Source organism: Vigna unguiculata, chromosome 6 (genome assembly GCF_037176805.1).
Source record: "Vigna unguiculata cultivar grain cowpea cultivar isolate G323 ecotype 2 chromosome 6, ASM3717680v1, whole genome shotgun sequence".
Classification (NCBI taxonomy): domain Eukaryota; kingdom Viridiplantae; phylum Streptophyta; class Magnoliopsida; order Fabales; family Fabaceae; genus Vigna; species Vigna unguiculata.
This window is the reverse complement of record NC_140797.1, coordinates 40,560,887-40,578,442: the sequence shown is the minus strand read 5'-3', so window position 1 is coordinate 40,578,442 and position 17,556 is coordinate 40,560,887. Positions and strand designations below refer to the sequence as shown.

The following is a 17,556-nucleotide window of genomic DNA, read 5'->3' as shown; positions in this document are numbered from 1 at the left end:
TTGTCAACTGAACCTACTTTATTCGCCGACCGCAATTTAAACGTCTAAGAATATTTTTAAGGAAGAATCATATTTTTTTGTACGTAGGATTAGAGTTTTAATTTTGTAAAATAGTATGAACGTATAACACGGCACGTCATAAGTGAATAAAATATAAAGTTTGAGGTATGGTTTGAGAAAGAGATAGATGTTGAAAAGAAAAGGGTTGTGGAATAAATGCAAGAGGCACAAGAAATGAAGTCAAATTAGAAGGCTTACGCTTCAATAGTTCCATTCCCATACTTCAATAATTGACTTTCCAATGAATGCTATGAAAATATTTTATATTCAAACATATCTACTAAACTTCTAATCTTGTTATTTTGACATAGCTTACGTTTTGCAATTGGCCCTTGGCACCATGTAAAGTGTTGCTTATGCTTACAAAAGCCCATCTTAGCTGTTACAAAATTTGGGTCAGACTTTCATGGGCTCAACTAGCCTACTGAGTCCAAGATGCTTATAAAAATTAGAAAAAAAAAGGATTTATTATTTTATGTCAAAACATTATTAATTTTAGATTTTTATATTCATGTATTTGATCATCAAATTTTGAAATTGTTTATTTTCTTCTTCCTATTTAAAAGTTTATCTTGTAAAAGAAAATTCAAGATATATTTACAGAATCAACTTATTTAGGGATAATAACAAGTCAGGTCAAATACGGATAGTGTTTATTCAATATTTAATTTGTAATAAACAAATTCTCTCATTCGTTGCTTGTCGGATACCTATTTAAAAAATATTCATGACTTTTTAAAAACTTATAAATATCCATAAATACCAACACATATTTAAAAAAAATATTTTATAATTTTTAAATAAAATTAAAAAATATAAAACATAATATAATTTAAATTAAATTAAATTAAATTTTAATTTAATAATTTTCAAAATATAAATTAAATATACATTTTAATTAAATTTAACTTTAAAATATAAATTATATTTTAATTATATTTTTTTATAAATTATGAAAATATGCAAATACAGATATTATATCCACAATTAATAAAATGACCAAATACTAACATGAATATTTTTGTCACCCAAACTCGTTCATATAAAGAGAAGTATAAGACCATACCCGTATTTCGTATACAATTTACCGACTAACTTTACATTTTTATTTTACGATAGGATGAATAAACAAAAAAAAAAGTAAAAATGTTATTATTTTTATTAGGTATAGAAAAACTAAAAAATGCATATGTAAAATTTTCCCAAAACTCGTATATAAACAAATTAAACATTTCTATCCAGTTAAAGCAATCAAAGTTTGATATAAGCTCTGCACTCTTTCTTCTTCTCCTGGATGGTAAAACAATACATCAGATTGCTGTCTGTCACTGTAATCTGTCGTAATCAAACTGAAAAAAAAAATGCAAGGACCAGACGAACTCAATCATCCTATCTCATCAAACGCATTAGATTGATAATTCAACAGATTTTCTTTTATACGTATAAAAAGGATTTACTGCATGTATTTTTTACTCTCTCTCTTTCCTTTTACTTATATCTCAACAAGAACATGAAGATAAGTTCTTCATCTCACTAATTTCCAATTCAGCACCTGAGATCACATCCAGTTTTGATCCCTGAAGAGTGGAAACATTGGTGTGACGTGTGGCCTTCCCTTTTCCACTTTCCAAAGACCTTTTTGAGACGACCCTGTGAATCTGTTCCAGAAGCTTGAAAAACGCAGTGTCCACATTCTCACCACTGAGAGCTGAAGTCTCAGAAAAGAAGAGGCCCTGATCCTCTGCAAACTCCACTGCATCTTCTGCATGCACCACTCTTTGCTCCACAAGATCTCCTTTGTTCCCGATCAGCATTATCACCACGGAGCTGTCTGCTTGTGCTCGCAGTTCGTCAACCCACCTTGCTACATGATCAAACGACTGTCGTTTAGTTATGTCGTACACCACCATCGCCCCCAATGCACCTCTGTAGTATGCACTTGTCACTGCCCTGTATCTACACCACACCAGAAAAATACCCTTTTCAAAAGCCGACACTAAATTTAGCTTAATGTAAACGAAATCAAACAAAATTTGAGGAATGAGAGAGAGAGGGAGAGAAGGTGAACCTTTCTTGGCCAGCAGTATCCCAGATCTGGGCCTTGATAACTTTGCCATTGATTGTCACAGTTCTGGTTTGAAACTCAACTCCAATGGTGGACTTCGAGTCAAGGCAGAATTCATTCTTTGCAAACCTTGAGAGCATTTGACTCTTTCCCACTGCTGAGTCCCCTATCACCACCACCTTAAACACGTAATCTATTTTGTCGTGTATATTCTCTCTCACCCTCTCAGTCTCAACACCATTCATTTCCTGATTCATTTTCTTCCCAAGATTACCACGAGCTTCAAGACAAGTTTAAAGCAAGGCACTTTCTTCTTGCCCTTCTCAAATTACGCTCTAAAACATTGGTTAAATCTTTCCTATTTGGTCGTGGAGGTAAGTAGGAGAAAGCAAAGAATATGGAAAAGCAAGGGAAAAGAAAAATGAAATGAAGAAGAACAGAGTTCAATCAATGGCAGCAAAAGAAGGAAATGGGTAAAGTAATGGCCCCGTCTTTGTCTCCCTTTAATGCTTTACCAAATTGAATGCACTGCACCAAATATAATAATATATTTGCATGACGGCATTATTACCTTCTGCAACTGAGATGCCACACTGTATTATGTAGCAGTTTCCTAATAAATTGAAAATAAGATACAGACAATTGATAAAAAGATGTGATGCTTGGGAAAGGGATTTTGAATCACAGGTAATTTATTGACTGGTTGATGAAATGTCTGGTTCGTATTTAGTTGATCTTAATGTCTGTTGCAAGCATACACATGCCTTTTTTTTTTAACGAATTTTTTGCATCTTTGTTTGTATCATTGGAACAAATGCGGAAATGCTAACAATTAAACATAGTTCCTAACTTGGATATAATGTTATCTTGAATTGATGTTTTCTACTTGCTTATCCCATTGGTATTGTTGTCTGGTGTTTTCCATTTTTACTAGAGATACATATTGCATATCTATCTGTAGATCTAATAATCAGAATCAGAGCAAGTTTATCAGTTTGATTCTCGGTTAATAATTCTTAAAGGAAAGATTATTGCGGATTGTACAATTATTTTATGATGAAAATTATTTTATGATGAAAGTCAGGTGGATCAAGTTACAAAAGAATAAGGATTTATGCTAGGATAACCGCTGAGGAAAAGATTGTTGCAGGTAGCATCAATTGTCATGTGACAAAAGTCAAGTGGACCGAGTCACAATCAAATGGTGACGTTTGGACTTATGTTACATTCTTAAGTAAAAAAAATTGAAAAAAGTTACACTCTAAGTAATTGTTATAGCTTTTAGCTTAATGATAAATGTTCGATCCTAACAACATAGGTTCTAAATGCGAAATTTAAAAATTAAACTCCTCTTAAAGAAAAAGAAAGAAATAATAATGTTAATTTTTTTTAATGAATTAAAGTTAACTTAGGTATTGAAGTTTCACAGATTAGTATTAAAACATAAAAACTTAATTCATGTTATAATTTTACTTCTTTTATAAAATAGGTGTTAAAAAGGCCATATTCAGAGGCCCATAGTGTAAATTTATAACATGAACATGCATGGCCTACCATTTGTTCTTAAAGGCACATGGCAGTGAGCACATCATGGTAATGAACGAAATAAACATTCTAAAAATCCATTGTAGGGACTGCAATAACATCCAGATTGGGACTTTATGCACCGACAGAACTGGTATAGTACAAACAATCATCGTTTCTTCCTCTGTAAAATGTAATAACACTGATTGTTGGAAAATTGTTGCATTAATCACAATTATTTTAACCGTGGAGACCCAGAAACAAACCAAACAAGCTATTGTTTAATCATGACGTAAAAAAGAAGAAAAAGATGAATGTGACGGAAACAATCTCCTTCAACAATGGTGATTTATTGCAGCAGCATCTAATCAAACAAGACGATGGGCACACGTAAATTCCTCTCAAGTTGTTTGAGGGTAATTATCTATCCAATCCAGCAACAAATGTCGTATCCGTCTCAAAGATCGAACCATAAACATTTTACTTAATTGGTTCCTATGACAGAATTTCAAAATATTTTTCGGAAATTTTATAAGAAAAAAAATCTTCTGGTATACAAAAGAGATTTTTTGACATTAACGAGTATCTTGTCATATTTGATATTTCATTGAGATTTTAATAGAATAGTAAACAATCATATGATATTTAAAATCATATGAACTTCAAAGATTTATTTGGTTTATTCTGTAAATTTTGTATGACTTGCTATGTATAAAATGATTTCATTTTAACATTTAATTTTCCCATTTATTTATATTTTCTTAATTTGAACATTTGAAAAGGTTGAGTATTCTTTTCTCATTTTAAACACTTTCTTCATTTAATAATTCACTACAAAAAAAATTATTAAATAATAATTATAGTGAACAAAATTATATTTAAAGACTAATTTAAAAGTTAATTTCTTAATTAAAGACTAATTTAAAAGTTAATTTTTTTAATAATAAATTTTTTTATAACTAATATTAATAATCAATTTAGATATTAATTTACAATAAAAATTATTTTATATAAACCTTCTAAATCATTGATTAACCAATTCTTATCTTAATGTAGTTTTGATAAAACTTATTAAGGTGTTATCAGAATATGTCATGTTGACATTATTTAAGTCTTGTACTATAAAATAAAATTTTTAAAACTAAATCATTTATATAATGTACATAAGTATCTATTTAAAATTATTGAAATTTTTGTATATTTAGAAATGTCATGAGTATCATATCTGTTTGTAAAAAATTATAAACATAGTAAATATTTTTGTACTTTTTGAACAATTAAACATGACAAATATCATTATAATTTATAGATTAAAAAAAATCACAAAAATGGTCTTTTAACTATTTTTATTATTGTGTCACTGCGGTAAATTTCAGGTAGACAAACTTTCGCGTACAAGATTGATGCTTTAAGAAAATTATAACTTTAATTCTATCTTTACAAAACTCGATAAGAGAAAAAAAGAAGAAGAAGGAAATAGTATTTTGGAGTTTATTATAGTTATGACGTTAGTTAAGTGCTTATATATCAAAGAAAATAAGTGATAATTTGAAGTGATGCATACTAATGTTATGCATATGTGCTACTCAATTTTTTTGGTTAAGTTCAATTTCGTCTCTATATTTTTTTTTGTTCAATTTAGTATTTCAATTATCTAAAAAGATTCAATTTGGTTATCTTCGTTAATTTGGAGTTAACACCGTGTCCATACAGGACATGTGTCAAGATGTGAAATTTTAAATTTTTTTTAAAATTTTTAATTTTTTTTTTGTTGAAATTTATAAACTGCCACATGTAAGTTTATGGTCGTGCCACGTGGCAACTTACAATCATGACATGTAACCGTGGTAATAGTTATCTTCAAATTAGTCCTTTATTTAAATTTTTGGTTCAATTTAGTACCCCATTTTTTAAAACGATCTAAATTCGTTCTCTCCAATTTGAGACCAAATTAGTAAATAAGCTTAATTACAACTTATATATACATGTTTCAATAACTTTTTCTAATATATACATCAAATCATTTTACCTAAATATTTAAATTATTTTATTTTTTACATTTTTTACCTTTGTAATTTTTTACACATGAAATTTTTTACACTTGTAAAAAATAAAATAATTTGAATATTTAGGTGTAGTGATTTGATGTATAAATTCAAAACAATTATCTTAACATATGTATATATAAGTTATAATTAAACTTAGTTACTAATTTGGTCTCAAATTGGAAAGTACGAAATTGGATCATCTTAAAAAATTAGGATACTAAATTGAACAAAAAATTTAAATACAGGACTAAATTGAAAATAACTATTACAACTTCTATGTGTCATGATTGTAAGCTGTCACGTGACATGATAGTAAACTGACACGTGACAGTTTAAAAAAAATTTGAAAAAAATTTAAAATTAAAGAAAGAATTCATGGTTTGACACGTGTCCTGTAGGGACACAGTATTAACTCCAACTTAACGGAGATGGCCAAATTGAATCTTTTTAAATAATTGGAATACTAAATTAAACAAACAAAGACCAAATTAAACTTAACAAAAAATTTGGATACCAAATAAATTATACTTTATTTTTATATTGAAATTTGTCTTTTCCTGGTTATATAATAAAGCCTCCCTAGTCATGGGTTTGTTATTCTCAATTTTTCTTTTATTCTCTTAATTTTGTGATTTCTTTAGTCTTTAGTCGTTGTATTTATTTGATGGTCTTTATGAGTATTTATTAGGGAACCTCCACTACCCTTGATTGTAAGAAAGATATCAATGAAAATATCATATCATAGTAGAGAATCCTAAGAATATGAATGTGATAGATTTATGCAAGGAATTGAATGGTTAGGTAAACACAACTACCAGTACAAGTCCTAAATTTAAAAGAAAAATCTTTCTTTGTGAAAAAAAAAATCTAAAAAGTTAATTTCTTTGGTAATTCACACTTTTTTTTTCTCTTTTCAAAATTCCATATCTTCCCTCCTAGGAGTAATACGAAGCTTAACAAAACTCAAGAATAATTATTTCTATAAGTAATTATCTTTAATTTTAACCACCTAAAATCATATAATATAGTTAAAAAATTTCCATAGTCAAGCTTTTTACAATTCCTGATAGCAAATGCGTAGCTTCTTGGTAAATTGAAATTTTAACTACCTATACTTTGGGAACATGACTTCCTCTCACACTAAATAATTTTTTCATTGATTGCATTATTTAATTTTTATTTAATAGTTTTATGCTAAAATTGACCGTTAAATTGCATTTTTTATATAGATATTTTTGAAAAAAAAATATAATATTAGTTTAAAATTAATTAATACTCTATTTCCTCACATTAAACTTAATCAAACATTTGTTTCTTTTCACACAAAACCATTGTTATAACATCCATGGCGCCACTCCGTTCCAGCGGCATGTTAGGTCTGCAGCCCAATACACCTCAACCCCTTGTTCCAAGTGTCCCCCCACTTCGCAAGGCAGGTTGTTGTTAGTGGGTATCAAACTCCTTCATATTTCGAAATATATGAATTTAGTCCTTTTAATCAAATTTTGTTAGATTTATTTGATATTTCGTATGCATTTCAGGATTGTATTTGAGTTGTTTATAATGTATGACACCTTTTTGCTTTAATGTTAAGTCAAATCCTATTAGAAATGTGCTTGAAATGTCAAATAAACTTAACAAAATTTGATTAAAATGACTAAATCCACGTATTTCGAAAGATAAATAATTAAATTGGTCCAAAATTTCGAAATAGACTAATTCCAAAATTCACTAAAAGTTAAGGGACCAAAAACATATTTAACCCAAATAAATACTAGGTTTAATTAATTTTTTTCATAATTCTTTTAAAAAATGTTAAATTGATTTTTTATATTTTTTTAAATTTTAATTTAATTTCGATTTTTAAAAAATTGATGTAATTTGATAATTTTTATTAATTTTTTTTAAAACAAATCATTAATTTTTAATCAAAATTAGCATTACAATTATCTTAATTAATTTAATAAAGCAAATCAATCTTATTAATAATTTTAATTTTGATAAAAAAATCATTAATCCATCTAAAAACATTTAAAAAAAAATTAAATTACATTAGTTTTTAAAAATTAAACCAAATTAAAACTAAAAGAAATCAAATGAGCAATTTTTTATTTTTAAATAAAAATAGGAAGTAAAAAAATAATTAAACCCAAATAATATTATAGAACATTGAAATTGTGACTTAGGTTAACCTCACTACCATTCGTATGTGTTCCTTTGTGAGACCAAGTGGCGAAAACTTATCCTCAACATACCTCCTCTTTTCCCAAACAAAACAAAATCCAATAAAACCTAAAAACTTGTCCATCTGAAACCCACTTTCCATGGATACTCTCTCAACCTCGGTTTCAACCCTTAAAGTTCATCCTTTTCCATCTTCACCAACCCTAACAAATCGCGATTTTTCCCCCTTCAAAGCAACCCCTTCACGACCACAACAACCCCATCATGTTTTCTCCACTTCCACACCCACTTTTCTCCCCAAAACCAGATCTTTCTCCCACAAATCTTCCCCTTCGCTTCCTGTCTCTCTCTCACCCCTCAAACCCAGAGCGTCATCTTCCATATGCAACTCAAATCCCGCTACTGGGTATGCAGCAGCTCTCGTGGACGTGGCCCAAAATAGTCATTCCCTGCACTCTGTTCACAGGGATGTTGAGAGGCTCTTGAAACTGCTGCAAAGTGTGAAGTCCGAGTCACCCGCGGTTGAGGAGGGAAACTTTCACAGGCACGTGGTGGCGTTGCTGAAGATGCTAATGAAGAGGAACAAGGTGGGGATTGTGAAGGAGGTGTTGCAAGAGTTCGAGAGGATCTACGACGAGCTCTGTGGAACTCAAATGGTACTGGTTTCGTCGAAGAATAAGATGGGGGAAGATGAGCTTTTTGGGATTGCTAAAAGCGTGCACCAGTTGAGTGGGGCGGTGAGAGTGAAGGTCAGAAACTTTGTTCAGGAGGGTGTGCCCTCTTTTGCTGTCTGAAGTGAAAATCTCAAATTCTTCAGAATTTACAAATTGGTTTCATGTAACCTTGCATCAATCGAATAAGAACACTTTATTTTGCTGAACAATTTAAGTAGAATTTTGCAATATTTGGATTTCTTTGTGTAGATGAACAATGAAACTAGGAATAAATTTATTTGCAAAATTTTCACTAGGATTGTTTTACAAAATGTAATGAAAAAAAAAAAATAATAATTCCGTTGCCGGGACTTGAAACCGGGTCTCTCGGGTGAGAGCCGAGTATCCTAACCAACTAGACTACAACGGATTGTTGATGGTGTTGTTTATAAATGGAATCTTACATGATTGATATTCTTCCATATCAAATGAAGCCTTAGTTGATTCTAAATAATAATAATCTATTTAGTTTTTTAAATTGTAGTAACAAATGAAATTAAATTATAAAATACTTCTACAAATTGTTCGTTATCAATTTTAAAAAATATAATGCATTTTTAAATTACTTATTAAAATAGAGAGAATGAAAAATAGTTTCTAAAATTTTAAATTGTTTTTTGAAACACTAGTAATATGTCGAATTTCTTAGACCATTCTTCAATGTTACATTCTTTCCACACCAACAAATTCATTAAAACTTCACCCTCTTAGTTATAAAGTTTTTAGAATATACTTTTTACACATTAATTCTGTAATTAATGAAAGAAATTCGGTCTCTATTTTGCAAATTATCGTTTATACTTTATATACTTAACAATTACTTTCTGAATAAACGGATCAGTTTTAATTTTAAAACACCTTCCTGTCATAACAAATTATTTATTATAAATCTAAAACATAATTTATATATTTAAAATGTTTATTTACTATGGATTTTAATATAAGACAATTTAAAAGTTACAGTTATGCTCACATAAATAGCTAATACACATGCTAAAATAATTAAATTCTAACCTAGCTAGTGTGAGGCCTGAGTTTGAATTAAACAATGGAACATTTTTTATTGACATTTAAAAATTAGTTTAGGAGTCGGTATACTTTGATAATCCCATTCTTTTATACAATTAATACTTTTAATTAACTTTATTTATATTATAATTAAACATATTTGTTTAATATTTTATTATTAAAAAATAGTTTTCAGTTAAAAAAAGTTGGTCCTGACTATCCTTTTGTTTGTTAAAAGGCTTTTTCTTCCTTTAAGTTTCATTTCTTCTCTGAATGGAGTGACGCCACATTTCAATGCAGAGACCATTGACTTCAAATTCAAGCTCTTATTCTGAAGCAAGTTAGGGTTTGCTTTTCTTCGCTTTTTTACGCAAGAACCATAAGGTGTTAGGTTTAGGGAATTATTCCATCGTTGCTGTAATTTTTTTTTCCTTTGAAGACGAAGCCGGTTTTCGTTGACAACCTCGAGTACAACACTCGTCAATCAGACCTCGAATGCTTGTTCGCCAAGTCTGTCGTCAACATGAAATCTACGAAATGATATCCTTTTTATTTCTTTTTTCTTTTAGTATCATGTTATTTGGGGTTTGTGACATTGCTTTCACTTAAAGATATCAGTTTTGCGTCTTTGTTTGTGCGAACTTTAACTCTTATACTACATGGCTTTGTTAATCGAAGAATAATGTTGTATATATAGATTATAGACAACTTTATTGTGCTCATAATGTTTGCCCTTTGTGTGGCTTGACTTAGAGGTTTGCTATTCTGCTAAAAAATAATGGCCACCACAAGAATTGCGAAGTTCTTAGGTACGCCCTTCGTTTTTTTAAGTGTTTGTTTTGATGTATGAATTTGTACTAGTGGAATATGTGCTTTTGCTGAGGTTCTTTATCGTTTTCAAACATTTTCCTTCCTGATCATCTCATTTGTCACTCACTCATCGTCCAACCCTTCAATGGAATGATCATAATGGGAATAATAATCAATTAAACTAACAAGCCTTGTCTAGCTCCACATAAGACACGACATCAATCAAATTATGTCATGTCTTGCTGTAACGATTGAATTACAGAGTAATTTTGTTCCTACACGTGCAAATTTGATACTGGATTTGTTCACTTACCAATTACACTTTATGACTGTTTCACTTGCCTTTTGATACTACTGAATTCACCAATCCAGCTGTGTAAATGGAGAAATATGCTTGGGAATGACATTCACAATCTCAGATCTCAAATTTGGACTTAAACCCTTTAATTGCAATCATTTTTCTTCCTCATTCAATGCCTTTATAGCTTTACACGTGCATGTATATCCGCTCTCACATATATTGCAGGTGTTCAATTCTTTTGTTTCCAAGAGGTATGGTTTCTTGATTTGGGTGATGTACTCTTGGCTGGGAACAACTCGTTGACTTCCGTCATTGTTTATAGAGTCTCCAATGCTAGTTCTGTTGTAGGTTTTGCTTTTGTATATCATGACGATGAGCAAGATGATGAAGATGCAATTCGTGCACTTGACAATTTCGGTTTGGATATTAAAAACAAAGATTTTTGTGGAGTCGGCCAGGTATGATAGCGTTTTCCTTATAATGTTTCCGTATACGAGATTAATTTTGACCCAATTAGTACCAGTGTCACTGATGTAGAAATACTCTTTGAACATTATGGGAAGGATCTTAATGTTATAATTCGTTGGAACTTTCCATTTAGTTTCAAACACAGGATGTCACTAGAACTATTTAGTTCACAAATATGAGGTCAGAGATGTGATTTTAATATATTTTGATAATTTTGTGGTTTGTTATACTTCTTTGTACATATATAAAACACCTAGTTTTATTCTACGTGCAGTAATAAGATACTGGACTGAGTGATATCTGTTGAGTATATAAGGGTGATCATCCTACAAGAGAGCTTTATGGGAGATTCGTTCATCCAAGTTATTAAAGAACCAGGTATTGACAATGCCTGTCAACATAGCTTTTTGTTTGATAGGTAAAAATGGATCCCATGCTTTTTGGCACTGTTATCATCATTATAGTGATTTTTTAATCGTATATGAAATTGACATTTTAGTTTGTTGGAGATTCACATCGTGTAGATATCTATTGAGATCTAATTTAGTAGTTTACATCATCACTCAAACAATATCTGATAGATTGAAATTAAGACTCCTTGATTTATATTTGAGATGTGAAAATATTATACATTTCATTAACTGCAGGTTTGGAACCAGACTCAATTATTTATGATAAAAGATGAAATTATCGAATGGTTTTAACAGTGTTACCAGTGATCTAGAAGTGCAAGAAGAATATCTAATTTTAGATATCTCTCATAACAAACTAATATCTGGTTGAACAAACCAAGTACGCGTTCATTTCATTATAGTTAAGTATAGGAGAGTGTGTCCTCTTTCGCTGTCTGAAATGAAAATCTCAAAATTTTCAATTTTGATCAATTAAAGTTATAATTGGTTTCATGTAAGCACTTTATTTTGCTGGGAAATTTATTTTGGCAACAGCACTGCCATTGAAAAATTGCTCATAGTCCAAATGCCACTTCAATGATTTTACAAAATCGATGTAAGATATACAATTCATGGCAGCTATGAATTCAATAAAACTCACAAAAAATGCAATTAAATTTCCGTTGCCGGGACTTGAACCGGGGTCTCTCGGGTGAGAGCCGAGTATCCTAACCAACTAGACTACAACGGATTGTTGATAATGTTAAAATCTATCAACATATACCACATACTACCGTATAAATTGTAGAAACAAATTAGAGAAATTGTATTTACAAATCAAATCTTTAGTTTTAGAAATTGTCGAAACAAATCAAATCAAATTATAAAATAGTTCTTCAAATTGTTATAATAAATTATTAAATTACCTTTTAAAAAAGAAGGAATGAAAATAATTTCTAATATTATATATTGTTTTTCAAACAATAGAAATAGGTCGAATTTCTTAGAAAATTTTTCAATGTTACATTTCAAACCAACAACCTCATTTAAAACTCACTTAGTTATAATTTTTTTAAAATACTTTTTTCACACATGATTTCTGTAATCAATAAAAGAATATCTGTCTATATTTTGTTAAATTATCTCTTATAATTTATATACTTAATAATTACTTTTCTTACAGACCAGTTTTAATTTAAAAACATCTTCCTATTACAACATAAATTATTTGTTAAATGAAAAACATAATTTATATATTTAAAAATATGTGTATTTACTATGGATTTTAATATAAGACAATTTAAAAGTTATAATTATGCACAGATAAATACTTGATCCACTTGAGTTTGAATTAAACAATTGAATGTATTTTCTTATCGACATTTTAAAATTAGTTTAGGAGTAGGTATACTTTGATAATCCCATTTTTTATACAATTAATTCTTTTAAATAATTTTCTTTATATTTTAATGAAACATCTTAGTTGAATATTTTATTATTAAAAAATAGCTTTAGGTTAAAAAAGAAGTTGGTCCTCATTATCTTTTTCCTTAAAAGGCTTTTTCTTTCTTCAACTTTGATTTCTTCTTCAAATGAGTGACACCACATTTCAAGTCACAAAAGTAGTTTCCGATTCTACTATACAGACACCATTTACTTGAAGCTCAAGCTTTTCTTTTGAAGTAAGTTAGAATTTCTTATAGTTAGCTTTACAGGGCAAGAACCACAAGTTGTCAGGGTTAGGGCATTGTCGCATCCTTGGTCTAATTTTTTTCATCTGAAGACGAAGCTGGTTTTCGTTGGCAACCTCGAGTACAACACTCGTCAATCAGACCTCGATGCTTGTTCGCCAAGTCTGTCGTCAACATGAGATGTGATAAACTAATATCCTTCATATTCATCTTCTTCTGGGATCATCTTATTTGGGGTTTGTGACAGTGTTTTGACTTTGAGATATCAGTTATGCATCTTTGCTTGTGTGAACTTTAACTCTTATAGTACATGGCTCTGGTAATTGAAGAATAATGTTGTATATATAGATTATAGACAACTTGATTGTGGACATAATTTTGCTATCCTGCTAAAAAATAATGGTCGCCACAAGAAATGTAATGTTCTTGGGGAAGTTCTCCGTTCTTTTTAAATATTTGTTTTGATGCATGAATTTCTACTAATGGAATATGTGCTTTGCTGAGGTTCTATATCTTTTGGAAGTATAGTTTCCCACTTAATACTCACATATAACGTCTACATTTTCCTACAATCTCATCTCATTTGCCACTCACTCACCTTATCGTCCAACCTTTCAACCAGAATGGTCATAATGGTAGCAATAATCAATCATGTCATGCCTTGCCTAGCTCCATATAAGACATGGATCAATTAAATTATGCCATGCCTTGTTGTAAAATGCGACCAAGAAAGAACCTTGAGGGAGAAGAATTAAATCAAAATGTTGGAAAGTTGATTATGCAAGATGTCCACATGGTGGATGATCCTGAGAAGATGGTCAACAGAAGAAGCACGAGAGTTCGCAAGAGAAACATCAAATTGAAGGATTGTGAACAGTGAGGAAATAAGGGTGTGATTGTTGTTGAAGGATCATGAAGATGTTGGCTTTTATATGTTTGATTCAATTACAGAGTAACTCTGTTCCTATACGTACAAATCTGTTGCTGGATTTGTTCATTTAATACCAATTAATACTTTATCGCTGTTTCACTTGCCTTTTGTTACTACTGAATTCACTGATCCTGCTGTTTGAATGAAAAAATATGCTTGGGAATGACATTCACAATCTCAGATCTCAAATTTGGATTTAAACCCATTAATTGCCTCTACAACTTTCTTCCTTATTCATTGCCTCTACAGCTTTACACGTGCATGTCCATCCCCCTCACATATGTTGTATCTGTTCGATTCTTTTAATTCCCAAGAGGTATGATTTCCTGATTTGGGTGATGTACTCTTGGCTGGGAACAACTCGTTGATTTCTGTCATCATTTATAGAGTCTCCAATGCTAGTTCTGCTGTAGGTTCTGCTTTTGTATATCATGAGGATGAGGATGAGCAGGATGTTGAAGATGTAATTCGTGCACTTGACAATTTTCGGTTTCAATACTAAAAACAAAGATTTCTGCAGAGTGAGCTAGGTCTGATAGCATTTTCCTTATAATGTTTTGGGTTGGGTATATTCATCTTTATTATCGGGGTTGTAAGTGTAAGTAATGCACTATTTGAGTTTAATCAGAAGGCTCCATTTGTTGTATATTGACAGGGAAAACATGCTGCTATCAAGATGGCTCAAGGATAAACCAAAGGTCCACCAGAACCTGTATACGAGATTAATTTTTAACCAATTAGTACCAGGATCCGTGATGTAGAAATACTCTTTGAACATCATGGGAAGGATCTTAATGTTATAATTCGTTGGAACTTTGCATTTAGTTTCAAACAAGACGTCACTAGAACTATTTAGTGCACAAATATGAGGTCAAAGATGTGATTTTAATATCTTTTGATAATTCCGTGGTTTGTTATACTACTCAGTACATATATAATACACCTAGTTTCATTCTACGTGCAGTAATAAGATACTGGTGGACTGAGTGATATCTGTTGAGTATATGAGGGATGATGTTGAAAAGGGTGATCATCCTACAAGAGGGCTTTATGGGAGATCAGCCTGTCCAAGTTATTAAGGAGCCAAGTCTTGACAATGGTGTTCAACGTAGCTCTTTGTTTGATAGGTAAAAAAATGGACCCCATGCTCTTTGGTATTGCTATCATCATTATAGTAATTTTTAAATCTTATATGAAATTGACATTTTAATTTGTTGGAGATTCATATTGTGTAGATATTTATGAGATCTAATTTAAGAGTTTACATCATCACTCAAACAATACCTGATCTATTAGAAATTAAGACTCCTTGGTTTATATTTGAGATGTGAAAATATTATTCATTTGATTGACTGCAGGTTTGGGACCAGACTCAATTATTTCTGATGAAAGATGAAACTATCGAATGCTTTTAACAGTGTTACCAGTGATTTAGAAGTGCAAAAGAAATATGTAATTTTCTTTATCTCTTGTAACAAACTAACATCTGGTTGAACAAACCAAGTGCGCATTCATTTCATTATAGTTAAATTCTCTTTAAATGAGTTTATTTAACTTGCATGATACACCCATCACACACAAATTAACTTACGATTGATTGCAGAATTTGGTGAGGTCTTGTTGAAGTGCCTTGTGAAGCCAAGCCTCGGCTTCTTCCATGATCCCAGGGCTAAGCCTGAGCATAAGGATGCAAAACTCAGTCTCATTGAGCTTCCCATCCCCATCAAGATCGCCTTGTCCAACCATGGCCTCTGCTTCCTCTTTGCTCATCCCATCCATACCCAATAGAGCTGAATTCCTCATCAGACTCTCACCACTGATCAAACCCGTTTCTGGGTCGGCCAGAAGCTTGAAACCTCCACACAACTCAGACACAAAGGTCTCCACACCCAGCTTCTCTGCCATCACTGGCAACATGTCCTCGAACACTTCTTCCACCATGCTCTCTTTCTCTCTCGCGGATCGGTTGCTTTCCATTATTTTTGGAGGAGAACGGAATCTTTGTTTCTTTTAATCGTGAAACGTGGTAACGAGGGTGGAGGAAGAAAATGACTTTTGGAAGACTTGTTCTTTATAGTGATGTTAATATTTTCCCCATCGACTAGAGTTTCCAAATCTGACGTCTTCGGCCAAGAAAATTTGTATTCGTAGAATATTGTGCGTCCAAGGTGAGAACACCATGAGTATGACGACAAATATAAATTAATTATCTTGCAAAGAGATAAAAATGGAACAATACTATGAAAAAAATATCACGAGTTAGCAATGTTTTTTGGAGTTTAGTATCATTCTCATTTTGTTAGAAAATATTAAGATACAATCTCTTATTTTAAAAGCTAAAGTAAAGAAATGTTTTTGTAAAATTAACAAATACTTTAGAATTGCTGATTAAAATAAAGTAACTAAACTAATTAATTAACCCGATTCACATAAGGAAAATTATATTATAATTCATATTTTTTGATTTTCATCTTTTACCTTCCTTCTCATATGGTTTAGTGTGGATTAATTATATTTTTTTTAAAAAAATAGTACATTAATTACTGGTCATATTAAATTCCGATAGAAAATACAAAATAGAAGTTAAAAGTTGGAAGTCAATGTATCGTTATCCTATCATGTTGAATATTGGGATGCTAAATAACTTAACATATCTTTGAGTGCGTAAGAGTTTGGGTTCCACCACGAAGCCTCACCTAGTCTTTGTGGTTCTGAGTCAATTGCACAATTTTTGTTGGCTTCTATTGTGTATCTGACTTATCTGGCACTGGGTCATCATCGTGATTTATTTGCTGCCCAACCATATTACAAACTTGTCTTTTGCCACGATGCCTCCTAAATCACCATATATTTCTTTTATCACATGTTAAATCACATAAGACTTTTAATGTTTTCTTATAAATTAGCCATTTGAGATTCTGAATCAGTCTTAAACATTGTTTAAAGATGTGACAGCATATAATTTATTATGATGAAATAAATAAAAAAAAGTCTTTTTTTTAAATATACGATTGTTTAATATTTTTATACTCTTTTGTTTATTTATAGACAGTAAAATTATTGTTTTGATCTGTGTTTCCTTTTTGTTTAAATAAAAAAGTGACATTCACGTAAAAATATATATTACTAAGTTGGTTTATTTTGGGAAATACTATGTTGGTTGTTAACTTTACCTAACGTGTTGCATCTGTATATTTATATTAAGTAACTTTTTACTTCATTTTAATATAACTGATCTATTGAAGCTTTAATATTATTAAATATAAATTATTTTTCTTAAATAAATATTTTCTAGATTAAAGAAGAAAAGTTCTAAAGAAAACTATATGTACAAGTTATGATGAAGTAAATTTCATCCGAA

The 17,556-nt window shown here is 30.6% G+C and overlaps 3 protein-coding genes, 2 non-coding genes and 1 pseudogene across 5 annotated transcripts; 2 read left to right on the top strand and 4 right to left on the bottom strand.

The window, feature by feature from the left end:
• Window positions 1-1,317: 1,317 nt before the first annotated feature.
• RABA3 (RAB GTPase homolog A3) lies at window positions 1,318-2,633 on the bottom strand. The gene is made up of 2 exons (XM_028075251.2): window positions 2,129-2,633; window positions 1,318-2,016 (listed from the first exon to the last, which is right to left on the bottom strand). Exons 1-2 carry the CDS (start codon window positions 2,380-2,382, stop codon window positions 1,560-1,562), a joined length of 711 nt encoding a protein of 236 aa, XP_027931052.1. The 5' UTR covers window positions 2,383-2,633; the 3' UTR covers window positions 1,318-1,559.
• Window positions 2,634-7,919: 5,286 nt separating this feature from the next.
• On the top strand, window positions 7,920-8,764 carry LOC114186971 (ATPase, F1 complex, OSCP/delta subunit protein). Its single transcript, XM_028075060.2, has one exon. It carries the CDS (start codon window positions 8,022-8,024, stop codon window positions 8,673-8,675), a length of 654 nt encoding a protein of 217 aa, XP_027930861.1. The 5' UTR covers window positions 7,920-8,021; the 3' UTR covers window positions 8,676-8,764.
• A 127-nt stretch (window positions 8,765-8,891) lies between these two features.
• TRNAE-CUC (transfer RNA glutamic acid (anticodon CUC)) lies at window positions 8,892-8,964 on the bottom strand. The gene has a single exon. It is a non-coding gene; the product is annotated as a tRNA-Glu (tRNA).
• Window positions 8,965-9,883: 919 nt separating this feature from the next.
• LOC146885892 (uncharacterized) lies at window positions 9,884-15,937 on the top strand. The gene is made up of 8 exons (XM_085674467.1): window positions 9,884-10,411; window positions 10,939-11,171; window positions 11,277-11,559; window positions 13,289-14,725; window positions 14,851-15,065; window positions 15,160-15,322; window positions 15,554-15,647; window positions 15,799-15,937. Exons 1-3 carry the CDS (start codon window positions 10,381-10,383, stop codon window positions 11,358-11,360), a joined length of 348 nt encoding a protein of 115 aa, XP_085530593.1. The 5' UTR covers window positions 9,884-10,380; the 3' UTR covers window positions 11,361-11,559; window positions 13,289-14,725; window positions 14,851-15,065; window positions 15,160-15,322; window positions 15,554-15,647; window positions 15,799-15,937.
• On the bottom strand, window positions 12,252-12,324 carry TRNAE-CUC (transfer RNA glutamic acid (anticodon CUC)). Its single transcript has one exon. It is a non-coding gene; the product is annotated as a tRNA-Glu (tRNA).
• Window positions 15,686-16,172, bottom strand: LOC114188825 (calcium-binding protein KIC pseudogene; annotated as a pseudogene).
• Window positions 16,173-17,556: the final 1,384 nt, after the last annotated feature.